Source organism: Bubalus kerabau, chromosome 6 (assembly GCF_029407905.1).
Source record: "Bubalus kerabau isolate K-KA32 ecotype Philippines breed swamp buffalo chromosome 6, PCC_UOA_SB_1v2, whole genome shotgun sequence".
Lineage (NCBI taxonomy): Eukaryota > Metazoa > Chordata > Mammalia > Artiodactyla > Bovidae > Bubalus > Bubalus kerabau.
Genome location: NC_073629.1, coordinates 98,613,820 through 98,641,794, shown reverse-complemented (window position 1 = coordinate 98,641,794; position 27,975 = coordinate 98,613,820). Strand labels below are relative to the sequence as shown.

The window sequence follows — 27,975 nt, the reverse complement described above, 5'->3', positions numbered from 1 at the left end:
ATACTGGAGTGGGTAGACTATCCCTTCTCCAGGGCATCTTCCTGACCCAGGAATTAAACTGGGGTCTCCTGCATTGCAGGCGGTTTCTTTATCTCCAGAGCTACAAGGGAAGCCCTAGTGTTCTTCATAGTGAGACACTATTTCCCCAGCCTGTGCTGCAGGTCACCTGACCCTTGTCCAGCGCTGGAACTATGAGGAGCCAGCACTGTTTTCCTTTGTGGCCTCTTACACACCCACAATAAGGGGATAAAAGCATGACTGTTGCCTTTAGTTTCTCTTGTCATCCTAATTGGCGACCTCAATATCTAGCAGCTCTCGACAGGTAGTCCAGAGAGACCCAAGAGTCAATGCCTGCAAAGATGAGAGAGCAAAGTACCCGTTCTTTGTGGCTCTAGGCCATTTTAAGCTTAAGTAAAAAGCTTGTATGTATTGTCCATAATAACTCATGATAGATTTGCACTGTATTTAGGGGAAAGAGCCTGCTAATAATTAAGAATATATATTTTCATAACCCTGCATACATTTTTTAATGGAACATTTTAGGATTGTAGGTTACTGTGGAACACAAGAATCAAGTATTAAAATGTTTCTTCTCACATGACTAGTTTTACATTTCCTTCCATTGATTTCATAAGCAGATTATATTTTGCACATAAAGCCAGGACTTTCAATGTTGGATGTTATGGAATTTCAAAAATATACACTCTACTCTGAACATAGCTTCAGAAATGTTCCTGGTTCAGCCTTTGTAGAAGCCTACAAGTTTCTGTAATGTTCAATTATCAACTATAATATTACATTTTTAATTCTGTCTTTGAGATCAAAATAGAAGAAAATGCAGAGCATTGAATGTTTCTGGATGAAACACTTGGACCTTCCGGTTCTACTAGAATTATCACAAGTGTGAAGTCAGAACTGAGACTGTCATTGGAATCTGAGGCACTAACATTGCTCTTGTAGAAACCCTGGGGAGCCTCAAGATGGCTACAATCAGAGAGCCCTTATACAGGGCACACGTCTTCCTCCTTTCCCTCTGACATTCCTTCCTTCTTTCTTTCCTCTCTTCCTTCTGTCCTCCTTTTCTTTCTTTCTTCCCTTTTTTTGTGAAGAGACTAGATTGTGTTCATTTCTTTTCAGTGATATCAGCTGATACCTCAGTAAGATTTTGAGCGAACAGGCAGAGACAGTGAGAAGTAGTAGCGGTAGATGTTTCAAGAGATGTAGAAGCAGAGAGGAGAAGACAGACTTCACTGGGGTAGAATCTGACCGCTTCTGGTCTTCCTCCCCTCTGGTTGCCTCTCTGATGTGTGTGTATGAGCAGCTATAGGCACAAGTGTGTGCATGTGATATTTATTTGAGTACACAATGTTAGATCTTTACATCAAAATTCCTCAGCTGAATAATCTCATAAGGCATGACTTATCTTCCCCATTTTGTGGAGGAAATAAAATTAGATCCTCAGAGAAAAGCCATTTACCCAAGGTCAGTCAGCATGGTTAACCCAGGATAAAACCCAAGGTTATTGGATTAAAAAAACTGTGTTCTTTTCATTAAGCAACCATCCTTCTCTAGCCTGAGTATAACCTTGTCTCAAAATTGCCTTCTTTCTGCCCCCATCCCTGCCATTTTTGTTTATTAAACAGGGTACTCCTCTCACCTCTTTTTTCTTTATTCTGAATTCTATTTAGTTGAGTTTAGAGTTATCCTGAGCCTATTACTATCTTGCTTGGGCAGCTTCATTGCACGTGTAGTTTCACTACATGTACCAAGTACATCATGTTAGAAAAGTATAAATTCTGGCAAGAAAATCTCTAAAGTATTGTTCTTACATCAAATTCACTGAGAGCTTCGTACACTAACAGATCAAAAGAAAATGCACAGGTCTTTGTTTTCCCCCCAGCTATTAATGCACAAGGACTGGAAAGGTCACTTTTGTAGAAACCCCAGGAGACTCAAGAAGCTACAGTCAGAGACTGCATCTGGAGATCAGTTAGAAGAATGATGCCTTCTGAGTTACCACCCTTCCCATTCCATTTACCTCTGAGTCTAAAGTAAGCAGAGGAAATGATCATGGTGATGAAGACCATCAGAACACACAGGATCACAGTCATATCCTCCAGCCACATGACATCCAACTCGAAATGTGGATCTGAAACGGGGACTGTAGGCAGATGCAAGCGTTAGAAGATTCATAGCAGGGAAAGGAGGACTGGATTACAGACTAACAATAGGTTCACTTTTCACATTCCTATTGCTCCATACTTCTGGGCTTGTATGAGGGTGAAGGAAAAGTAGGCTGGGTTGTGCAGACGATCCTGGAGATGAGCACATTTGGGCTAAGTGTGGAAGAAGGCTGTGAAGAGGCAGATATTGCTTCTTCCACCCAAGCACCATGACACTTGCTCTGGTTGGCCATTATACCCTTGTCTACTTCACGAGGTGCTGCAGGCCCTCAAGAACTCTAGACCTCTTGAGAAATATGATGAAATAAAATAATCTGGAATGAGCAGAATCTCTGAGATGAGAAAGATATTATAATTCTCAAAAGTTATCCTCTTATCTATAGCAGACAGCTTCTGGAAAGTATGTTTTCAGGGTGATTATAAAAGTGGAGAATATTCCCACCTCATAATACTGATTAATATGTCTTGTGATGGAAGCACCATTACCAACAGTTAGGGTATCTGTTTCATTACTGGTCAGCTATGCCTATTCAAAATTACTTTCCTATATTAACTCTAGTTTGTTTCACTGACATGATTGTTCACTGATTCATACTATCTTGTAGAGAAGGACAACCAAGACAGTAAGGATGGGGAAACAGGAGTCAGGAGTCTTAAATCCATGTCCTGGAAATAATGGTTGAAATAACTGACAATATTCTTCTTGGAGAAGAGAAAACTCAAAAGTCACCAAAATTGTTGCCCTCACAATATATTCCATATGGTCGTAGACTGTACAAATGGAGGGTAAACTGTTTCCCTAATAAATATCTACTTTACCCTATAATTTGATATAAATTCTCAGCCCTTGACTAAATTGGAGGTCCCTTTATAAGGGTGATAGCTTGAATTTTTTTTAAATAGAAAAATTGCTCTGGGGGCATGTGCAAAATGATCAGAGAGTGAAGTCGACAAGTCTCTCTCTTGGTCACACATCTCTATTTTTCTCAGATTAACATTAAGGAGAACTTCAAAGCTCTTCTCCTAAGGGGTAGAACAAAATTTAAAATAAAATTGAAAGAAAAGCTTGGAAATAAAATAGCTCTAGCATGCTAAGAGTACCAGAAAATTGTGTGTGTGTGTGTGTGTGTGTGTGTGTGTGTGTTTAAATCTATGCTGACTTTTTGGTTTTCTTTACTTCTACTTGGCTAGGGATGTCCATGGTGAGAAGGAAAGTTAAGGTCATGGTGGGGTGCGAGTGAAGAAAGACATGCCATGAGCTTAGGAGAAAAGGGAAGAAGAATGATGGCAAACACATGTAACCCAACCTTCCCACCAGCTGAGACCCCAGACAGGGAATTGTGACAGAATCCATAGATAATGCTAATAATAATGATAGTAATAATAGTATCAAACATTAGTGTGGTTTGCACTATGTGTGAACCCAGACTAAATGACTTCAATATATTGATTAATTTAACCTAAAATAACCTTATGAAATAGGCATTATCATCAATATTTTAAGGATGAAGAAACTACAGTTCAGAAACTTTAAATAAGTCCCTCAAGTTCACACGCTTAGTGGTATAGCCAAGAAAGCCTGACTCTACTCTGGCACTGATTCTTCGGAATAAATAGTATACATCTCTTGCAGGTTTCTCTGTGCATGACCTCCACAGAAAGCAGGAAGAGCAGAATATGTCTGTTGGAGACTCAAATGCTGGCTATTTCTTGAGAAGAAACATTTACCTGCATTTAGAAAGGCAATCTGATTTATTGTAAAATATTCAGAACAAGGGACACATGATTTGAACCCCAGTAATAATTTTATTATTTGCTGGGTCAACTGATGTAAGTTGATCAAATTTTACATTCTGCTGTATCTGAAGTTCCAAAGTGCAGATAATAATAAACACTGCATAAAGATGTTAAGAATTAAAATATACAATGTTTGTGGAATTTCCTGGAAATTCATATCTGTTAAATGAATTGACAAGTGCTTTCTGAATAGATAAACATCAAGAAGGAAAATCAGTCCAGAAAGTCACGACAAACAGAAAGTTGCCTAAATAAGGAATGAGGCCGCTAAATGAGATAGTTACAGAGGAACCAATATCCATGGAGGAAAGTCCATTTTAAGTAAGGAGAAGAAAGTTCAGTAGCAATTAGAAAAGAGATTAGTGGGTGGGTGTTCCTTGCTTAATTACTAGGAGTTGTGAGCACTGTGGGTGGAGGCCTCTGTGATCAATGACTTAGTTTTAGGTCTTCAAGTTAGAGTAAGCAAAAATAAAATTTTAATTCCCAGATTCACTATTAAGGATTCCAGGTCTGCTTCGACAATGACAGTGACCTGCAACCTATTCTTGGGGTTTTCTGTTATATCCAATGGAAGCCTCATAAATCACTAAGGACACAGGCAATATTTCCCTGTAATGACCAATTCCTTTTCACAAGACTGCTGACTAAATATCTCTTTCTTTTTAATTTTATTTTTAGTCTTTCCATAGAGGATCAGTACACTACAGTTATTGAAACAGAGGTTTAAGTGCATGATTGGGGTCCAGGCATTGCCATTACTTAGCTGTGTGAATAGCTATTCAACTTCTTTGTATTCCAGATTTTATCACATATAAAATCTGGTTCACTGAAGAGTAAATGTATTAATATTATAAAATCCATACAGCACATAATAAATATTTAATATGTACTAGCTTTTACCATAGTATCTTGCTCCTTTCCTCTAGCACAAATGGAGAGAGTATTTAGTTTGCTAACATGCAAAGCAAGATTCAGGTATGGCTTTTCTTAAAGTGAAATATAAAAGCAGTTTCCAGTCTAGTATTATTTAAGACTATTTGGTCTTTATTGCATAGGAGAAGATTAATAAATAAAATTCTCTGAATAGCTCAGCCCCACTTTGTGCATGGGGACCTCAAAGATAGAGCTGAGGACCCATTTTAAAAGGGTTCAGCTATCCCCAAACTTTTACAGTTGCCCTTTCCACTTCACCTTCAAAGAGAGTCAAGGAGAGTCAAAGGGAAGGATCAGTTTCAGTTGTCCATACAGACCATGAGTAGTAGTAGTGTTAATCTGGCTCTTGGCGACCCCATGGACTGTAGCCTGCCAGGCTCCTCTGTCGATGGAATTCACCAGGGAAGAATACTGGAGTGGGTAGCCATTCCTTTCTCCAGGGGATTTTCCTGACCCAGGGATCAAACTCAGGTTTCCTGTATTGCAGGCAGATTCTTTACCATCTGAGCCACCAGGGAAACCTGAGAACAAACCATTAACTTAAGCAAAATATCTGTGGACATATAAATCATTTTGAGAAGAAGACTTTTTACTTTGTATCAGTCTCTTAGAGTAATCTATAACCCCCAACGTTTAAGATATACTGAATTATTATCTCGTCTAAGCTAAGCTAAAAGTACAGGAAGAATTGGCTGGATTTTTGGCAGAATATAGTTATTTTACTGAAGAAAATATTTTCTTTTGCTAGGGAGAAGAGGTATCAGCAGTTTGTATCATTAAACTCACAAAATTCTGGAGGCTGGAATCCAAATCCAGTGATATGAGGTCCAAAAATTTATTGTTCATGGAATTCAAACAAATATTTGAGGTACAAGAAGAAACCCAAGCTTTCAGATAAACAGCATTGTCACTCTTCTTTGGCTAAATGTTTTACCAGATACTGAGCACTTGGAGATATTTTCACAAAGTTTTCATCTTTTTGGTCCCACATACCTCTTTTTTTGTAATGCAAATAGAAAATGAAGGAGACAATCATACTGAATGAGGTCAAGACTATTAGTATGCCCACTAACCAAGGAGGTGCTGCATTGCAGGAGCAACCTGAAAAAAAGAAAAATAGAGGGAGGTCACCATCAGTTATTGGTGTGGAAATACTTCAGATTGGGGGAAATGCACCAAAAAAACAAGATTTATAGTTAATGCCATCCCTTTGTATATATTTAGAACAGGACTAAGGGTAGGGGGCGGGGCAGGAAATATAGGGCTAAGGCTTAGGACTAGCAGATCCTGAGTATCTAAAGGCTTAGGTCTAAAGCTGTTGGTCACTGGGACAAAAGCAGAGCTGTTTCTAGGATGGGAGTGGTTTGGGACTGAGGCTAAACAGACCCAGAGGAAAGTAACTCATTTTTCTTTTTCTTCCTCCAGCCCATCAATCAGTGTGCCGCATTAGGGAGAGTGAGACAGAGCTATGCACTAGTCCTTATTATATCTAGATTCAAAATAGGCCAGAGTAGGATAGGTCTGGAGACCTCTGAACTGCCTAAGAGATCATAAGAGCTCTGAAAGTAAGAATCTCATGAAAGGTTGTTAGACAACATACTGCTTAAAATCTTATTTAGCACACATCACTGTGGTGTCATTTGGCTCTCTAGTCTTCCCATGAAAATATTCTATTACATGGGGGGTGGCTCAGACGGTAAAGCGTCTGCCTGCAGTGAGGGAGACCCGGGTTCTATCCCTGGGTTGGGAAGATCCCCTGGAGAAGGAAATGGCAACCCACTCCATTACTCTTGCCTGGTGAATTCCATGGACAGAGGAGCCTGGTAGGCTACAGTCCACGGGGTCGCAAAGAGTCAGACACGACTGAGAGACTTCACTTTTTCTTTTAACAACACAAGTGGTGCCCATTCCTCCATTGTGGAGTATTATGCATAGTCTAGGGTTTCCCAGATGGCTCACTGGGTAAAGAACCTGCCTGCCATTGCAGGAGATGTGGGTTTGATCCCTGGATTGGGAAGATCCCCTGGAGGCGGGCAAGGCAACCCACTCCAGTATTCTTACCTGGAGAATCCCATGGACAGATAAGACTGGTGAGCTACAGTCCATAAGGTCACAAAGAGTTGGACATGACTGAAGCAACTTAGCAGACACACATGCACAGTCTAACTTAATGTTTAAAATTTGGGATACAAAGATTCATGAGCATCATGGTGGCATAGATGGCTCTCATTTTCGTCTCCCCATCAACGTCAAAAATGTGGCATCTGTCCATAAAGAGAAGTACCTCTACAGGACACAGAACCATACACCAAGGGACCTGGGAAGAGTTCTGCTCACCTGTGTGTCAGGTAACAGGAAGACAGTACCCAGTACAGGCTCTCAAACATAGTGGAGATTGTAAACTGCTTCTGGCTCCTTTTATCTGTGCTCCTAGAGAACATGCAGAACACTGAGCTACTAAAGAGAGAGGCTTTGTGGAAGTCCAGGTTTTCAGCTAGAAAGAGACCTCAGAAGAATGTAGTCTTGAAAGATAGAGCTATACCAGAAAGGATCTGTGAATTTGAAGGTTTAATTTATTAATTTATTAATTTTAATTGGAGGATAATTACAATATTGTGATGGTTTTTGCCATACATCAGCATGAATGGGCCACAGGTATACATGTGTCCCCCCCATCTTGAACCCCCAGCCCACCTCCCTTCCCACCCTATCCCTCTGGGTTGTCCCAGAGCACTGGCTTTGGGTGCCCAGCTTCATGCATCAAACTTGCACTGGTCATCTATTTTGTATATGATAATGGACATGTTGAATTTGAAGGTTTTAAAACAGTACACCTTCGAGTCATGAACAACTATTTTTTGTGTGTCTTAAAATTTCCCCCTAAATCCTCCAAGTCTATTTCCCCTGATGCAACTTGGTTGAGATGGACGAAAACTTTCCCCTTGGGAAAGGTAAGCTACCTGGAGTAACTCTTCCTGTATGCTTTATTTTCCTGATACTGTGTACTATTTAAGTGACCTCTATGCAGCTGTTAATGCCCTGTGCATTCAGGACTTTATTTCCTTCCCTGACGGAGTCATTGTACTATTTAAGCAGTCAAGTGAGAGATACGTGTAAACTGTGTTAAGTGTTAAATGCTAAATGTTTAAAAGCTCTCCCAGTTTGTTGGGAAAGCTATCACCATAGGAAAAAATAATAATTTGAATTTGATTGAGGTACAAGAAAGCCCAGGCTTTCAGACACACAGCATTGTCAGAAGGTCAAGGAATGGTGAAGAGCATCTAGTAACAACCTAAGAATTCAGAACTTTCTGAGGCACACAGACTTGGAAATCAAGGGTCATGCAGCTTTAGCTCCCCCTTCCCCCTTTACATCTCCCACCCTTCAAACCCACTTACTTTGCAATCTATGATGTAGAGCAACACTGGATGCCGTGGTAAAGGTCAGCGGCAGAGCCAGAATTAAGCCCAGAATCAACTTCCAAACTGTATTCCATAGAAATGGTTTATCTGAAATAGATTCATCGAAACCATTGAGGATCCCACAATGCTGAGATATTAGACCTAAGCTAGTTTGGGGAGGCAGTTATAATTGGGTGAGCAGAAAGCGACCAAGAGTCTGAAGTGGGACTAAGCCAAACGTGATTTAGTTTGAGACTGGAGCAAAGGTGAGTGAAGACTGCTCATTCCAATTCTTCCCATCCATTCTATCTCATGTTCCCCTTGAAGTAGGGCTGGTTTCTTCCCACTAAGCCTCAGACCAACTCAGTTCTTTAGTCCTTTTGTTTAAGCAACCAGTATATATGTAGTCCTGAGTTCTCCAATGTGTTCCTGGGTCTGGCATTATTCTTCTTGAATACATTTAGAGATTATGTAAACTTTCCTCCTCTCCTATTCAGATAAACAAACATCTGCTTTTGTTTGCTGATTTGCACATACTGTACATAGATACCTGTCATTTCACTGGGAATCTGATATTTTTCTCCCCAGAGAAATAAACACAGAACTATTCTAAAAGTAGTAAATTGCTAAACCTGTTGGGGACTTATTCCTATTATAATAATCTTGAATTGGGATTATTCAATCATTCAATTTCAATTCTCTTGAACTGAGATTATCCCTCTCAGTATTTGGCTCCAATATTAATTTCACAGACATATACAAATATTAATACATGTACAGTTACTTAGCAGTTTCCAAGGCACTCATTTTGTTTTATTTCAATCTTTCAAGTATCTATTATTTTTTTGCTTATCAACTATGTGCCATGAAATATTTGAAGAGGCTGGGGTATATCAAATACAACCAAGATCCCTACCTTTGTTTTAGAAAAGTAGATAGATAAGTGACAAAAAAACATAATAAATAATCTATATAGTAGGTTAAAAGGTGATACTACTATATAAAAAAGAAAAATGAAAAGAGGGTAAGGTGATAGGAAATCCCAGGAAGAGGGAGTGGTACAAGTTGCGTTTTTTTAAAAATCGGTTTGAAGTGAAGTGGTCTTTATTTCAAAGGTGAGACGAGTATAGACTTGAAGGAGATAGGTAATTTATTGGAATTATAGCATTCTGGCATGAGGGAACAACTGGAGCAAAGACCCCAAAGCAGGGGCAGTTCTGTCTTAGTTGGGGAACAGCAAGGAGGCCCCTGTGATTGGACTAGAGGAGACACGAGAGAGCATTAAGGGGTAGGTCAGGTAGGGAACAGGAGCACAGGTAGTGCAGGGCATTGTGGGTCATTCTACTCAGAATACAATGGGGAATCATTGCAGGGTTTTAAACAAAGGGTGACATATGTTTCACATTTTAAATGTGTCCTGATATCCATATGAGGAGACTACACTATTGTGAACAGGAGAAGAAGTAGGGAGAACTTTATAGATGCTATTGCCAGTATTCAGACCATGGACAATAGTGTCTTTGACTTAGATAGCAGCAAAGGTTGTAAGAAGTGGTGAGACTCTGGGTATATTTTATAAGTAAAACTAGTATTATCTCTTGACACATGTGATATCGAATATAAGAGAAAAATGGGAGTCAAGGATGACTTCAAGGATTTTTTTCTAAGAAACTAAAAATATGAAGTGTGACTGGGAAGGCAATAAATCACACAAGTTAACAGGTAATTAAGAGTTTAATTATAGATCTGTTTCATTCATAATATTTACTAGATGTCAGTATTGAGATTTTGAGTTTAAAGATGAAATTAGGGTTTGGGAGAGAGGTCTGGATAAACGATATCATTTGAGGAGTTATTATGATTTCATGTTAAACTATGAGATGGAATTAAGTCACACTAGAGAAAAGTGAAAGTCGCTCAGTCATGTCTGATTCTTTGCAACCCCATGGTCTATACAGTCCATGGAATTCTCCAGGCCAGAATACTCCAGTGGGTAGCCTTTCCTTTCTCCAGGGGATCTTCCCAACCCAGGGATTGGACCCAGGTCTCCCGCATTGCAGGCGGATTATTTACCAGCTGAGCCACAAAGGAAGCCCAAGAATATTGGAGTGGGTAGCCTATCCCTTCTCCAGCAGATCTTCCTGACCCAGGAATTGAATTGGTGTCTCCTGTATTGCGGGAGAAGGCAATGGCACCCCACTCCAGTACTCTTGCCTGGACAATCCCATGGATGGAGGAGCCTGGGGGGCTGCAGTACATGGGGTCGCTGAGAGTCGGACATGACTGAGCGACTTCACTTTCACTTTTCACTTTCATGCATTGGAGAAGGACAGGAAACCCACTCCAGTATTCTTGCCTGGAGAATCCCAGGGATGGCAGAGCCTGGTGGGCTGCCATCTATGGGGTCGCACGGAGTCGGACACGACTGAAGTGACTTAGCAGCAGCAGCAGCAGCTCCTGTATTGCAGGCGGGTTCTTTGCCAACTGAGCTATGAGGGAAGTCCACAGAAGAGGGGGAAAAAAAAGACTCAAAGACTATGCCTTGGGAAACTTGTATTATCAAGAAGTCAGAGTGAAAAGATGAAGTAGCAGAAGAGAATAAGGAAGAAAACAAGCAGGTAGGTGAACAAAGCCAAGACAATATAGTATCCTAAAAACCAAGTGAAGAGAGTATATTTATTTTTCTCTTTAGTTTATAAATTTGATGACAATGGCCATCATTTGGAGAACAAACACACAGATCTCACTTGATAGTACAATGCTTGTCTTCTCCTCTTGACCAGTTACAGGGTTTCGAAGGTAGCAGGTGACATTTCCATGGGTGCTCTGTATTAGAAGGGTCATCTTCATGTTGAACAATTTGTCTGTATCTTGTGAATGGGATTTTGAGGAAGGTGGGATGATCTCTTCTCTGCTGTCTCTCCATTCCATTTGAGGCTGTGGAAACTAACCTTCTGAATTACACTCCACTAAAAGACCTTTGGTATTAGGAGGATGCACCAGAATCTGCGTTTCTAGGCTTGTAGCTGTTGGAAAGAAGGGAAAACAAGATTCAGGTGATGGGTTGAGGAAATATGAGAGTAGGAAAAGCCCCTTTCCACTGTAAATCTTATGCCTGTAGATATACTGACAGCTAAGCACTGTAAGGTTCTGATTGTCCCTACGAGCTAATCACAAGGGAAACCGGCTAAGCCAGACTGAAGTGTTGCAGTATACAAACTTAACACCCCAGTCCTAAAAAATCAGGACAGTGCATTTGTTTGATCTATTCATTTAGTCAGTCAAAAATATTTATTGCTTATTTTCTAAACCTAGGAGACTGAGTTAGGTCATGGATGAACAAAAACAATCAAGATCTCAGTCCTCATAGAATTTACAGTGTAACATTTTTCTTACATTTTCATCATTAGTCTCATCAGTTCAGTTCAGTTCAGTTCAGTTGCTCAGTCATGTCCAACTCTTTGTGACCCCATGAATCACAGCATGCCAGGCCTCCCTGTCCATCACCAACTCCCAGAGTTCACTCAGACTCACGTCCATCGAGTTGGTGATGCCATCCAACCATCTCATCCTCTGTCGTCCCCTTCTCCTCCTGCCCCCAATCCTTCCCAGCATTAGGGTCTTTTCCAATGAGTCAACTCTTCACGTGAGGTTACTATAATTCATTATTAAATAGTAAATAGCATGAAGTCTAGTTTGCAGCTTTAATTGAAACTTTAATTTATGTGCTCTTTGCATAAAATAGGTAACATATTACTATCGGATAGGCCAGAAAGTTCTTTTGGCCAACCAGAACAAACTTTTTGGCTAACCGAATATTATCAAAACAAATGATTATGTATCAGTTTAGAGAAAAAAACAAGTTTTTGAAAAATTTCAGTATGTTGCTGGGGATGTAAGACTTGCCTAAACTGTGAACAAAGAATGAGCAGAAATTTTAAAAATTACTCCATTTTACTGTACATTAAAGTTACTTTAAATTAATGTCTGTTAAAATTTCTGCAGTGATGGAAATATTCCATGTATCTATGGTCCAATATGTAGTGTTTGCTACATGAGACTTTAGCACTTAAGATGTAATCAATGAGATTAAAGAACTAAATTTTCAATTTTATTTAATTTTTACTTTTATTTTATTAAATAAAAATTGAAGTAGCCAATGTGGCTAGTGGCTATCACACTGGCTAGGTTAGTTCTAGGCAATACAGATGAGTGTCACAATAGCCAATGAAAGTGTTATGTGCGAATGGGCCTTGGACCCTACCCTTATGCCCTCACATTTGGGAACCCCTTCAATTAACTTTGAGTCTTCCATTTCCCCACCATTTCTGTGCTATTCAGAAAACTTGAAGACTGAGGCAATTTTGGAGGACATAGAAGAATGTGGATAAGACTTTTTGAATTAGATTTAGAACTAGTTCAGTTCAGTTCAGTTGCTCAGTCGTGTCTGACTCTTCGTGACCCCATGGATCACAGTACACCAGGCCTCCCTGTCCATCACCAGCTCCAGGAGTCTACTGAAACTCCTCTCCATTGAGTCAGTGATGCCATCCAACCATCTCATCCTCTGTTGTCCCCTTCTCCTCCTGCCCCCAATCCCTCCCAGCATCAGACTCTTTTCCAATGAGTCAGCTCTTCACATGAGGTGGCCAAAGTACTGGAGTTTCAGCTTTAGCATCATTCCTTCCAAAGAAATCCCAGGGCTGATCTCCTTCAGAATAAACCGGTTGGATCTCCTTGCAGTACAAGGGACTCTCAAGAGTCTTTTCCAACACCACAGTTCAAAAGCATCAATTCTTCAGCACTCAGCCTTCTTCACAGTCCAACTCTCACATCCATACATGACCACTGGAAAAACCATAGCCTTGACTAGACGAACCTTTGTTGGCAAAGTAATGTCTCTGCTTTTGAATATGCTGTCTAAGTTGGTCATAACTTTCCTTCCAAGGAGTAAGCGTCTTTTAATTTCATGGCTGCAGTCACCATCTGCAGTGATTTTGGAGCCCCAAAAAATAAAGTCTGACACTGTTTCCACTATTTCCCCATATATTTGCCATGAAATGATGGGACCAGATGCCATGATCTTCGTTTTCTGAATGTTGAGCTTTAAGCCAACTTTTCCACTCTCCTCTTTCACTTTCATGAAGAAGCCTTTTAGTTCCTCTTCACTTTCTGCCATAAGGGTGGTGTCATCTGCATATCTGAGGTTATTTATATTTCTTCCCGCAATTTTGATTCCAGCTTGTGCTTCATCCAGCCCAGTGTTTCTCATGATGTACTCTGCATATAAGTTAAATAAGTAGGGTGACAATATACAGCCTTGATGTGCTCCTTTTCCTATCTGGAACCAGTCTGTTGTTTCATGTCCAGTTCTAACTGTTGCTTCCTGACCTGCATACAAATTTCTCAAGAGGCAGGTCAGGTGGTCTGGTATTCCCATCTATTTCAGAATTATCCACAGTTTATATTGATCCACACAGTCAAAGGCTTTGGCATAGTCAATAAAGCAGAAATAGATGCTTTTCTGAACTCTCTTGGATCAATGATCCAGCGGATATTGGGAACGTGATCTCTGGTTTTTCTGCCTTTTCTAAAACCAGCTTGAACATCTGGAAGTTCATGGTTCACGTACTGCTGAAGTCTGTCTTGGAGGATTTTGAGTATTACTTTACTAGTGTGTAGCCTTGTCTAACTCAATGAAACTAAGCCATGCCCGTGGGGCAACCCAAGACAGGCAGGTCATGGTGGAGAGATCTGACAGAATGTGGTCCACTGGAGAAGAGAATGGCAAACCACTTCAGTATTCTTGCCTTGAGAACCTCATGAACAGTATGAAAAGGCAAAATGATAGGATACTGAAAGAGGAACTCCCCAGGTCAGTAGGTGCCCAATATGCTACTGGAGATCAGTGGAGAAATAACTCCAGAAAGAATGAAGGGATGGAGTCAAAGCAAAAAGAATACCCAGCTGTGGATGTCACTGGTGATAGAAGCAAGGTCCAATGCTGTAAAGAGCAATATTGCATAGGAACCTGGAATGTCAGGTCCATGAATCAAGGCAAACTGGAAGTGGTCAAACAAGAGATGGCAAGAGTGAATGTTGACATTCTAGGAATCAGCGAACTAAAATGGACTGGAATGGGTGAATTTAACTCAGATGACCATTATATCTACTATTGCGGGCAGGAATCCCTCAGAAGAAATGGAGTAGCCATCATGGTCAACAAAAGAGTCCGAAATGCAGTACTTGGATGCAATCTCAAAAATGACAGAATTATCTCTGCTCGTTTCCAAGGCAAACCATTCAATATCACAGTAATCCAAGTCTATGCCCCAACCAGTAATGCTGAAGAAGCTGAAGTTGAATGGTTCTATGAAGACCTACAAGACCTTTTAGAACTAACACCCAAAAAAGATGTCCTTTTCATTATAGGGGACTGGAATGCAAAAGTAGGAAGTCAAGAAACACATGGAGTAACAGGCAAATTTGGCCTTGGAATACGGAATGAAGCAGGGCAAAGGCTAATAGGGTTTTTCCAAGAAAATGCACTGGTCATAACAAACACCCTCTTCCAACAACACAAGAGAAGACTCTACACATGGACATCACCAGATGGTCAACACCAAAATCAGATTGATTATATTCTTTGCAGCCAAAGATGGAGAAGCTCTATAAGTCAGCAAAAACAAGACCAGGAGCTGACTTTGGCTCAGATCATGAACTCCTTATTGCCAAATTCAGACTTAAATTGAAGAAAGTAGGGAAAACCACTAGACCATTCAGGTATGACCTAAATCAAATCCCTTATGATTATACAGTGGAAGTGAGAAATAGATTTAAGGGCCTAGATCTGATAGACAGAGTGCCTGATGAACTATGGAATGAGGTTTGTGACATTGTACAGGAGACAGGGATCAAGACCATCCCCATGGAAAAGAAATGCAAAAAAGCAAAATGGCTGTCTGGGGAGGCCTTACAAATAGCTGTGAAAAGAAGAGAAGTGAAAAGCAAAGGAGAAAAGGAAAGATATAAGCATCTGAATGCAGAGCTCCAAAGAATAGCAAGAAGAGATAAGAAAGCCTTCCTCAGCAATCAATGCAAAGAAATAGAGGGAAACAACAGAATGGAAAAGACTAGGGGTCTCTTCAAGAAAATTAGAGATACCAAGGGAACATTTAATGCAAAGATGGGCTCAATAAAGGACAGAAATGGTATGGACCTAACAGAAGCAGAAGATATCAAGAAGAGATGGCAAGAATACACAGAAGAACTGGACAAAAAAGATCTTCATGACCCAGATAATCACGATGGTGTGATCACTGACCTAGAGCCAGACATCCTGGAATGTGAAGTCAAGTGGGCCTTAGAAAGCATCACTACAAACAAAGCTAGTGGAGGTGATGGAATTCCAGTTGAGCTCTTTCAAATCCTGAGAGATGATGCTGTCAAAGTGCTGCACTCAATATGCCAGCAAATTTGGAAAACTCAGCAGTGGCCACAGGACTGGAAAAGGTCAGTTTTCATTCCAATCCCAAAGAAAGGCAATGCCAAAGAATGCTCAAACTACCGCACAATTGCACTCATCTCACATGCTAGTAAAGTAATGCTCAAAATTCTCCAAGCCAGGCTTCAGCAATATGTGAACCGTGAAATTCCTGATGTTCAAGCTGGTTTTAGAAAAGGCAGAGGAACCAGAGATCAAATTGCCGACATCCACTGGATCATCGAAAAAGCAAGAGAGTTCCAGAAAAACATCTATTTCTGCTTTATTGACTATGCCAAAGCCTTTGACTGTGTGGATCACAGTAAACTGTGGAAAATTCTGAAAGAGATGGGAATACCAGACCACCTGATCTGCCTCTTGAGAAATCTGAATGCAGGTCAGGAAGCAACAGTTAGAACTGGACATGGAACAACAGACTGGTTCCAAATAGGAAAAGGAGTACGTCAAGGCTGTATATTGTCACCCTGTTTATTTAACTTATATGCAGAGTACATCATGAGAAATGCTGGACTGGAAGAAGCACAAGCTGGAATCAAGATTGCCAGGAGAAATATCAATAACCTCAGATATGCAGATGACACCACCGTTATGGCAGAAAGTGAAGAGGAACTCAAAAGCCTCTTGATGAAAGTGAAAGTGGAGAGTGAAAAAGTTGGCTTAAAGCTCAACACTCAGAAAACGAAGATCATGGCATCTGGTCCCATCACTTCATGAGAAACAGATGGGGAAACAGTGGAAACAATGTCAGGCTTTATTTTTTTGGGCTCCAAAATCACTGCAGATGGTGACTGCAGCCATGAAATTAAAAGACGCTTAATTGGAAGGAAAGTTATGACCAACTTAGATAGCATATTGAAAAGCAGAGACATTACTTTGCCAACAAAGGTTCATCTAGTCAAGGCTATGGTTTTTCCAGTGGTCATGTATGGATGTGAGAGTTGGACTGTGAAGAAGGCTGAGTGCTGAAGAATTGATGCTTTTGAACTGTGGTGTTGGAAAAGACTCTTGAGAGTCCCTTGTACTGCAAGGAGATCCAACCAGTTTATTCTGAAGGAGATCAGCCCTGGGATTTCTTTGGAAGGAATGATGCTAAAGCTGAAACTCCAGTACTTTGGCCACCTCATGTGAAGAGCTGACTCATTGGAAAAGAGTCTGATGCTGGGAGGGATTGGGGGCAGGAGGAGAAGGGGACGACAGAGGATGAGATGGTTGGATGGCATCACTGACTCGATGGACGTGAGTCTGAGTGAACTCCGGGAGTTAGTGATGGACAGGAAGGCCTGGCGTGCTGTGATTCATGGGGTCGCAAAGAATTGGACACGACTGAGCAACTGAACTGAACTTACTAGCATGTGAGATAAGTGTAATTGTGCGGTAGTTTGAGCATTCTTTGGCATTGCCTTCCTTTGGGATTGGAATGAAAACTGACCTTTTCCTGTCCTGTTGCCACTGCTGAGTTTTCCAAATTTGCTGGCATATTGAGTGCAGCACTTTCACAGCATCATTTTTCAGGATTTGAAAGAGCTCAACTGGAATTCCATCACCTCCACTAGCTTTGTTCGTAGTGATGCTTCCTAAGGCCCACTTGACTTCACATTCCATATCTGGCTCTAGGAGAGTGATCACACCATCATGATTATCTGGGTTGTGAAGATCTTTTTTGTCCAGTTCTTCTGTGTATTCTTGTCACCTCTTCTTAATATCTTCTGTGTCTGTTAGGTCCATACCATTTCTGTCCTTTATTGAGCCCATCTTTGCATGAAATGTTCCCTTGGTATCTCTAATTTTCCTGAAGAGATCTCTAGTCTTTCCCATTCTTTTGTTTTCCTCTATTTCTTTGCATTGATCACTGAAAAAGGCTTTCTTATCTCTCCTTGCTATTTTTTGGAACTCTGCATTCAGATGGGTATATCTTTCCTTTTGCCTTTCCTTTTCCTTAGTTTTATTTAGAACCAAGTAGTCAGTAAATTGAGTCAAGGGGAAATGGGAGTAAGAATGATTATTAAAAAGACAGTTGTAAAGATTTAGGTCACTTCTAGAGTCAGGTTTTACTAAAGTGTTGCCAAAAAAATAATTGAAAAAAAATAGTAATAAATCCTGTTGATACTTTACAGATATAACAGTGCATATGGACATGGAAAACCAGGCAGTTCTTGCTGATAAAGGTAATGTGTGCAGAGACAAAATTTGCAATCTTAATCCTCCACTAAATATATGAATCTGAACTTGCTAACTAAACCCTGACTATGAAATGGTCAGAAATATTGAGAATTTTCTTAATACTCAGCCTCAGATGGACTGAGAATATGGATGCATAGAAGTGTCAGAGGGATCCATCCTTACCTGTGACCTTTACCTCTGTGATGGCCTCCTCATAGAAATCACCATCTTTGAAGGAACAGTGGTACCTCCCGTCATCATCAGCATTCACACTAAAGATTCTGAGGGTCACCTTACCCTCTCCAATGGCGTCTGTGAGGAGCTCAGTCCACTCCACATAATTAGAGATGGTTTCTCCATACAAGTCTTTACCATCCTTGTACAGGTGAACAGGTCTTTTGTAGTGATTCCAGAACCAGCATATCTCCATGTGTTCTGCACTCTGTGGTGGGGACAGCAGGCAACTGAGCTCAACTTTTCCACCCAGTGGAGCCAAGATTGGCCCCTCTAGGCCATTCACTGTGAACTGCTCTGGGAAGGGAAATAGTAACCAAAAGGTGAGCGTATGAGCCAGGACACACCATTTACTTGATTCATATATGTACCAGCTGAGTTCCTAGCTTTCTAGGTATCAGTGGGCTTTTAACATTCTCTGTAAATACCACCTATAGGACCACCTTAATTTTTTAGTGTCTTTCTAGATACTCCCAAATTTTCCCTTTGAATAGGATCAAGACATAAATTTCAAGGAAATAGAAAAGCAGAGACCAGCTAAAAGTTCACCGGGCTAGGTACTTAATAATGGTACAGTATTGAGAAGAGTTCCTTGTGCTATACAACAGGTCCTTACTATTTATCTATTTCATACACGTGGTGGTGGTTTAGTCACTAGTCATGTCAGACACTTGTGACTCCATGAACTGTAGCCTCTGTCCATGGGATTTCTGAAGTAAGAATACTGGAATGGGTTGCCATTTCTTTCTGCAGGGGATCTTTCTGACCCAGAAATTGAACCTGAGTCTCCTGAATTGCAGGTGGATTCTTTACCACCTGAACCAGCAGAGAAGCCCCTATTTCATATATAGTAGTGTGTATATGTCAATCCCAATCTTCCAGTTTATCCCCCACATCCTTTCCTCCCTGGTAACCATAAGCTTGTTTTCTACATCTGTGACTGTTTTGTAAATAAGTTTTAGATTGAAAAATAAGTTTTACCATTTTTTACAGTGTACATATAAACAACATCATTTGATATTGGTCTTTATGCCTGACTTACTTCACTCAGTACAACAATCCCCAGGTCCATTTATGTTGGTGCAAATGGCATTATTTCAACTTTTATGGCTGAGTATATATATGTACCATATCTTTTTTATCCATTCATTTGTCAATGGCTATTTAGTTTGTTTCCATGTCTTGACTATTGTAAATAGTGCTGCAATGAATATTAGGTGAATGTATCTTTTTGAATTATGGTTTCTCTGGATATATATCCAGGTGTGGGATTGCTGGAACATATGTTAGTTCTATCCTATCAGGAAGCTTCCATAAGCCTCTTATCTTTCTCTGTCAGAAGGCAAACAGACTGAAAACCACAGTCAGGGAAAACTAACCAATATGATCATATGGACCACAGCCTTGTCTAACTCAATGAAACTATGCATGCCATGTAGGGCCACCCAAGACGGACGGGTCATGGTGAAGAGTTCTGACAAAATGTGGTCCACTGGAGAAGGGAATGGCAAACCACTTCAGTATTCTTGCCTTGGGAACCCCATGAACAGTATGAAAAGGCAAAAAGATAGGACACTGAAAGATAAACTCCCTATCTTTAGGTTGGTAGGTGCCCAATATGCTACTGGAGATCAGTGGAGAAATAACTCCAGAAAGAATGAAGAGACGGAGCCAAAACAAAAACAAAACCCATTTGTGGATGTGACTGGTGATAGAAGCAAAGTCCTATGCTGTAAAGAGCAATATTGTATAGAAACCTGGAATGTTAGGTCCATGAATCAAGGCAAATTAGACGTGGTCAAACAGGAGATGGCAAGAATGAGCATCGACATTTTAGGAATCAGTGAACTAAAATGGACTGGAATGGGTGAATTTAACTCAGATGACCATTATATCTACTACTGTGGGCAAGAATTCCTTAGAAGAAATGGAGTAGCCATCATGCTCAACAAAAGAGTCTGAAATGCAGTACTTGGATGCGATCTCAAAAAAGACAGAATGATCTCTGTTCGTTTCCAAGGCAAACCATTCAATATCACAGTAATCCAAGTCTATGCCTCACCCAGTAATGCTGAAGAAGCTGAAGTTGAACGGTTCTATGAAAACCTACAAGACCTTCTAGAACTAACACCCCAAAAGATATCCTTTTCATTATAGAGGACTGGAATGCAAAAGCAGGAAGTCAAGAAGCGCCTGGAGTAACAGGCAAATTTGGCCTTGGAGTACAGAATGAAGTAGGGCAAAGGCTAACAGAGTTTTGCCAAGAGAACGCACAGGGCATAGCAAACACCCTTTTCCAATAACACAAGAGAAGACTCTACCCAGGGACATCACCAGATGGTCAATACGGAAGTCAGATTGATCATATTCTTTGCAGGCAAAGAAGGAGAAGCTTTATACAGTCAGCAAAAACAAGGCCAGGAGCTACCTGTGGCTCAGATCATGAACTCCTCATTGCCAAATTCAGGCTTAAATTGAAGAAAGTGGGGAAAACCAACAGACAATTCAGGCATGACCTAAATCAAATCCCTTATGATTATACAGTGGAAGTGAGAAATAGATTCAAGGGACTAGATATGAAAGACAGAGTGTCTGATGAACTATGGATGGAGGTTCATGACATTGTACAGGAGACAGGGATCAAGACCATTCCCATAGAAAAGAAATGCAAAAAAGCAAAATGGCTGTCTGAGGAGGCCTTACAAATAGCTGTGAAAAGAAGAGAAGCAAAAATCAAGGAAGGAAAGGAAAGATATACCCATCTAAATGCAGAGTTCCAAAGGATAGCAAGGAGAGATAAGACAGCCTTCTTCAGTGATCAGTGTAAAGAAATAGAGGAAAGCAACAAAATGGGAAAGACTAGAGATCTCTTCAAGAAAATTAGAGATACCAATGGGACATTTCATGCAAAGATGGGTTCAATAAAGGACAGAAATGGTATGGCCCTAACAGAAGAAGAAGATATTAAGAAGAAGTGGCAAGAATACACAGAAGAACTGGACAAAAAAGATCTTCACAGCCCAGATAATCATGATGGTATGATCACTCACCTAGAGCTAGACATCTGGAATGTGAAGTCAAGTGGGCCTTAGGAAGCATCACTACGAACAAAGCTAGTGGAGGTGATGGAATTCCAATTCAGTTCAGTTCAGTTCAGTCGCTCAGTCGTGTCTGACTCTTTGTAAGCCCATGAACTGCAGTACACCAGGCCTCCCTGTCCATCACCAACTCCCAGAGTTTACCCAAACTCATGTCCGTTGAGTCAGTGATACCATCCAACTATCTCATCCTCTATCATCCCCTTCTCCTCCTGCCCTCAATCTTTCCCAGCATGAAAGTCTTTTGAAATGAGTCAGATCTTTGCATCAGGTGGCCAAAGTATTGGAGTTTCAGCTTCAACATCAGTCCTTCCAATGAACACCCAGGACTGATTTCCTTTAGGATGGACTGGTTGGATCTCCTGCAGTCCAAGGGACTCTCAAGAGTCTTCTCCAACACCACATTTCAAAAGCATCAATTCTTCTGTGCTCAGCTTTCTTTATAGTCCAACTCTCACATCCATACATAACTACTGGAAAAACCATAGCCTTGACTAGATGGAAAAAGTAAGAGAGTTCCAGAAAAACATCTATTTCTGCTTTATTGACTATGCCAAAGCCTTTGACTGTGTGGATCACAATAGACTGTGGAAAAATCTTCAAGAGATGGGAATACCAGACCACCTGACCTGCCTCTTGAGAAATTTGTATGCAGGTCAGGAAGCAACAGTTAGAACTGGACATGGAACAACAGACTGGTTCCAAATAGGAAAAGGAGTACGTCAAGGCTGTATATTGTCACCCTGCTTATTTAACTTCTATGCAGAGTACATCATGAGAAACACTGGGCTGCATGAAGCACAAGCTGGAATCAAGATTGCCGGGAGAAATATCAGTAACCTGAGATATGCAGATGACACCACCATTATGGCTAAAAGTGAAGAAAAACTAAAGAGCCTCTTGATGAAAGTGAAAAAGGAGAGTGAAAAAGTTGGCTTAAAGCTCAACATTCAGAAAACGAAGATCATGGCATCCAGTCCCATCACTTCATGCCAAATAGATGGGGAAACAGTAGAAACAGTGACAGGCTTTATTTCTTTGGACTCCAAAATCACTGCAGATGGTGACTGCAGCCATATAATTAAAAGATGCTTACTCGAGTATATTAAAAAGCAGAGACATTACTTTGCCAACAAAGGTCTGTCTAGTCAAGGCTATGGTTTTTCCAGTAGTCATGTATGGATGTGAGAATTGGACTATAAAGAGAGCTGAGTGCCAAAGAATTGATGTTTTTGAATTGTGGTTTTTGAGAAAACTCCTGAGAGTCCCTTGGACCGCAAGGAGATCCAACCAGTCCATCCTAAAGGAAATCAGTCCCGAATATTCCTTGGAAGGACTGAAGGTGAAACTTCAACACTTTGGCCACCTGATGTGAAGAACTGACTCATTTGAAAAGACCCTGATACTGGGAAAGACTGAGGGTGTGACGAGAAGGGGATAACAGAGAATGAGATGGTTGGACGGCATCATTGACTCAATGGACATGAGCTAGAGTAAACTGTGGGAGTTGGTGATAGACAGTGAGGCCTGGCATGCTGCAGTCCATGGAGTTTCAAAGAGTAAGACACAACTGAGCAACTGAACTGAACTGAACTGAACTGAAACAAAATATGAAAAGAAGCTTAATATCATGTGTCATTAGTAATTATAAATTAAAGCAATCAGATACTACCAAAAGCCTATTAAAATGGCTGAAATTCAAACACTGACAACATCAAATGCTGACAAAGATGTGGAGCAAAAGAAACTCTCATTGTTGGTAGGAATGCAAAATGTTATAGCCACTTAACAGAAGAGTTTGGCAATTCCTTACAAAGGTCAATATGTAATCACTATATGTTCTAGCTATCAGCCTTCTAGATATGTAACCCAAATGGGGTTGCATCCACACAAAACTACATACACACAAAACTTTCACATCAATGTTCCTAAGTATTTTTATTCATAATTGCCCTTAAATTAGAAGCAAACAATATAAACTTCAATAAGTGAATGAATAAACAAACTCTGGTACATCCAGACAATGTAGTATTATTCAGTGGTAAAAGAACTGAGCCATCAAATCATGAAGATACATGGAGGAAACTTAAATGCGTATTGCTAAGTAAGGGGGTCATTATGAAAGGCTATGTATGTATTGTATGATCCCAAGTACACGACATTCTGGAAAAAGGCAAAACTATGGGAACAGTGAAAACAGCAGTGGTTACTAGGACTTCAGCAGGAGGGAGTGATGAACACAAGGAACGTAGGGTATTTTTAATATGGGGTAAAATGGTTCTGTTTGATACTGTAATGGTAGACACACGGCATAATGCATGTATTAATATAGCACTTTTGAGGATTTAAGAGCTGAGCAATGAAAAAGATATGACCGCAAGGTGGCAGTAGCACTCGTATTTGAGAAGCAGTTTGACAGACTTGCACAGGTGACAGTCCCCACAGTATGAGAGACCATTTAGAGGCGCAGGGAACACCATGCAAAAGGGGAGAAGGGCCAGGGAACTCACAGGGGAGAGACAAGTCAGGGAGAAGTTTTATGTGTCTAGCAACGTCACCCCACAGCACAGTGAAGAGTCAGGGCTCTGCAGGACAATAGTGGCTTGGGGTCTCTCTAGCTACAGGGAGAGCTATCTTACCTATGGCTAGCAGATGTTGGATGCAGTTCCAAGGGACATAGAAAGCAGAAAGGCATTACATGGTTAAAAGTATGCTCATGTTTTAATATATTTAAAACAATTGGATATGTAAAAATTTGAGTTTGACAATGGCAAGCTTTTGAGCGAGAGGGTCTCAGCCTTAAAGGAGTAAGCAATGTAGGGCCAGCATGCAGAGGCTGCTTGCATTCATTTATGTAATAATTTGTTAACACCCAGAGAATTGTATAACACGAAGTACAAACCCTAATGTGAACCTGATTTAATAATATTAATAATTATCAATATTGGTTCATCAATTGTAGTACATGAATTGATACTGCACTATAGAAAATGTTTGTAGTATGGGAAACTTTGGAAGGGCAGGGAGAGGAGGGGAGAATGGGGTTTTATGGAAATGCTATGTAATTTCTTTTCAACAAATATTTATTTATTAGTCTGTGCCAGGTCTTAGTTGCAGCATATGGGTTCTAGTTCCCTGACCAGGGATCAAAGCTGGGTCTCCTTCATTGGGAGCATGGAATCCTAGCCACTGGACCACCAAGAAAATCCCTCTGTGTGGTTCCTACACAATTTTTCTGTAAAGATAAAACTGCTTTAGAAAATAAAGTAGTAAAATTTAAAAAGTCAATGAGGATAAAAAGTAGGACAATTAAAGAGGGATTTTGGAAACATCGTAATTTACAAAATAAAATAAAAATCCAAAGCAAAAAAGCTCTCTGCATATTCAAAATATAATTAATAAATCAATAGACAATTATAAACTGGTAAGAAATAAGTGGGATAGGTACAACAGATAAAAAATTCCCAATATTTTAGAGTTCTTAAACAGCAATGAAGGAAAACCAACAGGACAAAGAAGATGTGCAGTAAAGACCTATGCAGGCAGTTCAGAGAAAATGAAACACAATTTTTGTCTGAAAGATATTAAGTCTCACTCATTAACAAAAAGGTAAAATACAATCACTATGAGAATTTATTTTTCATCTGTAAGTTTGGAAAAGATAAACAGCTCTGGTACCTGTAATATCTGAAATAGTGATATTACCTGAAATAGTGGAAATGTAGACTAGTAACGATTTCAGAATGACATATTCAATACCATAATAAAAAAACACATAACCTTTGACGAGCAGGTCTATTCATTGGAATATTTGCTACCTTTGTACTCACAGGTATGCTCAAAAACATATGTATAAAGACATTGGTAGCAGCACTGTTTTATTAGCCAAAGGCTGGATCCCACCTAAATGTGCATCACTTAGATTTCTGTCATTTAATAAGCAGCTTTTTGCTAGAAATTTTTAAATCTTATGCTCCATTTGATGTCTCAGGCTTTCTATTGTTGTTGTTCGGTCACCCAGTGTGTCCAGCTCTTTGTGATCCCACTGACTGCAGTGGGCAGGCCTCCCCGTCCCTCAGCATCTCCCAGAGTTTGCTCAAGTTCATGCTCATTGCATTGGTGATGCTGCCCAGCCATCTCATCCTCTGACACCCTCTTCTCCTTCTGCCCTCAATCTTTTCCAACATCAGAGACTTTTCCAGTAAGTCATCTGTTCGCATCAGATGACCAAAATTCTGGAGCTTCAGCTTCAGAATCAGTCCTTCCAGTGAATATTCAGGGCTGATTTCCCTTATGACTGGCTGGTTTGATCTTGATGTCCAAGGGACTTTCAGGAGTCTTCTCAGCACCACAGTTCAAAGGCATCAATTCTTTGGCATTCTGCCAAAGAATAGACAGGGTTTCTATTACCTACATTTAAATATACTATTATTTCTGCTTTCCATAGATCCCTTTACAAATGTGGATTTTCATCACCTGTCAAGTTTCCACCAGCCTATCCCATCCTTATTTTACTAATAATTCACATGGATTCCAGTATGGATCTGTGACCTAGACCACTTTCTCAAGGTATAAATAGTACTTAAATCTGTCTCCTAAATATGAATATTGGTTCTCAAGGGCAAGTATTAGGTCTTTATTTGCCTCTTCTCCATGGAACCTAACAAAAATCTGGGTACATGATAAAGAAGACTTGCTGATTAGAAATATTTAGTTTTTCTAACCATAAACTGGATCTTATAGTACACATCATCATAACATAACTACATATTAAATCTAGAAACAATGGTCCCTTTTGTTTGGTTCTTGTTTTCCCTGACCTACTTGATACTGGTGTGGCTCAGAAGAGTAGAAAACTTCATACCTGAACTTGGTGTTATCATCTGCAGGAGGAGCATGGTAACAAAGTATCTAGAGAAAGATTGTCCTGTCATTTCCATTACACCTGATAAGAAATGAGGCCAGTTTAGAGACAGTGTTAACAGAAGCAAGAAGTTGCAGAAATCACATATCTCCACATCTTTTTTTCTGCAGTAATGGACTGCCAAATAGTGCTGCCAGATAAAATGTAAGACTTCCAGTCTTATTTTAATATCAAATAAAACAGTGACAGCTTTTTAGTATACATACTTTCAGTACAATATTTGGCATCCTATAATTTTTATTTACTAAATCTGGCAGCCTTGCTCTTAAGAATAGCCATTGTAATCACCAAGTCCAGCCACTGGCTCCTTTCCCATTAAAAGGTTGCTTCTCTCAGGTTAGATGTCATTTGTCTTCCGGTTTGTAAACTCCATTTGGTAAACTACTTCCCCAGGGAAAGTGTGTTAGTCCCTCAGTCATGACTGATGCTTTGTGACTCTAAGGACCACAGCCCACCAGCCTCCTCTGTCCATGGGACTTTCCAGGAAAGAATACTGGAGTGGTAGCCATTCCCTTCTCCAGGGGATCTTCCTGACCCAGGGATGGAACCCAGGTCTCCTGAAATGCAAGTGGATCCTTTACTGTCTGAGCCACCAGGGAAGCAGGGAAAGTGGCCGCCTGTTTAGGGAATGGGTCCTAATCTTGAAGGTCCCAGTGTTCTAAACATAGACACAGTCAGTTACATTTAGTTACAAGGGAAAATCTAAAGACAGAGATTTAACCTATCTGGAGGGATGAACCAAGTGGCCATTTTAGAAGGGAATCTGACTTTCTTCTCTTTAGTTGGCACAATCCCTCTGAATTTTCTGCTCCTGGAGGGCTCACAATTAGAGACAGATTTGTGGACCTATACGGCCAGTAAAAGCAAGGGAAGAATGAAACGGTCTTTCTTAGCCAATCATGAAAGCTTTTTGCCAGTTCTATAATGACTTGGCTTTTGACTCAGAACACAAATGTGAGTCATCTTTTAGGCCCTCAAAAAAAAAAAAAGTTTGTTAAGTGCTAGGGGATTATGGTAAAATGAACAGACAGTGAATGGTAATAATAACGTGAAAATGCCATGCTTTGCGCCTGATATACAGATATCTGGAAATAGAAAGGAGCCGCAGAAGCCAGTAGGCTGAATTCAGAGCAGTTTGGTTGGTGATCACTCAGGATGACCCTGGGCTGTTCACCCTTTGCACTGACAGTTGGACTGCTCTGAAGGGATGAACTACCCCTTGGCTGGGACAACGAGAAGCCAAGGAGCTGATGGTCATGAATAAGCCCTCGTGGGGTCAGGATTGGTAGAAAGATATTTGGATTTACTTTCCAGAGCCTGAGGTAGTCCTTACTATCTTCCATGTCCCTGCCTGTAATATGCTGACACCCCTTGGCAACAAGCAGCAGATGCCCTAGCTTGGGTATGTGACCTGGCAACTGATCTTTCAGTAAATATAGCAGATTGGGTGCACAGAAGGAGTGGTCAGGTGGGATGGCACATTGCCAAAAATGGTGGATTTCCCTTGAAATACAGCGACATTGTTAATGTAGTAATTTTATATCCTGTATATTCTAAATAATATCCAATGCAACTGCCAAAGGAGTCTGGGGTATTCCAGCAGACTTTCCAACTGGTAAGAGATTGGTAAATTGATTATATTGGCTCCCACCCTCCAGATGAGGGTTCTAAGTTTGCCCCGGTATGTGCAGCTACTGTATTTGGCCTAACCCAAGCTTTCCTCTGTCCCTGTGCAAGCCTG

At 40.5% G+C, this 27,975-nt stretch overlaps 1 protein-coding gene across 1 annotated transcript; it reads right to left on the bottom strand.

Moving 5' to 3' along the window:
- Positions 1 to 298: 298 nt before the first annotated feature.
- Positions 299 to 26,250, bottom strand: LOC129656487 (putative selection and upkeep of intraepithelial T-cells protein 1 homolog). Its single transcript, XM_055587121.1, is given in 7 exon segments — positions 299 to 351; positions 2,039 to 2,161; positions 5,907 to 6,014; positions 8,312 to 8,422; positions 11,062 to 11,340; positions 18,162 to 18,509; positions 26,175 to 26,250. Coding segments are annotated over 7 exon segments (1,098 nt in total).
- Between the last annotated feature and the right edge of the window lie 1,725 nt (positions 26,251 to 27,975).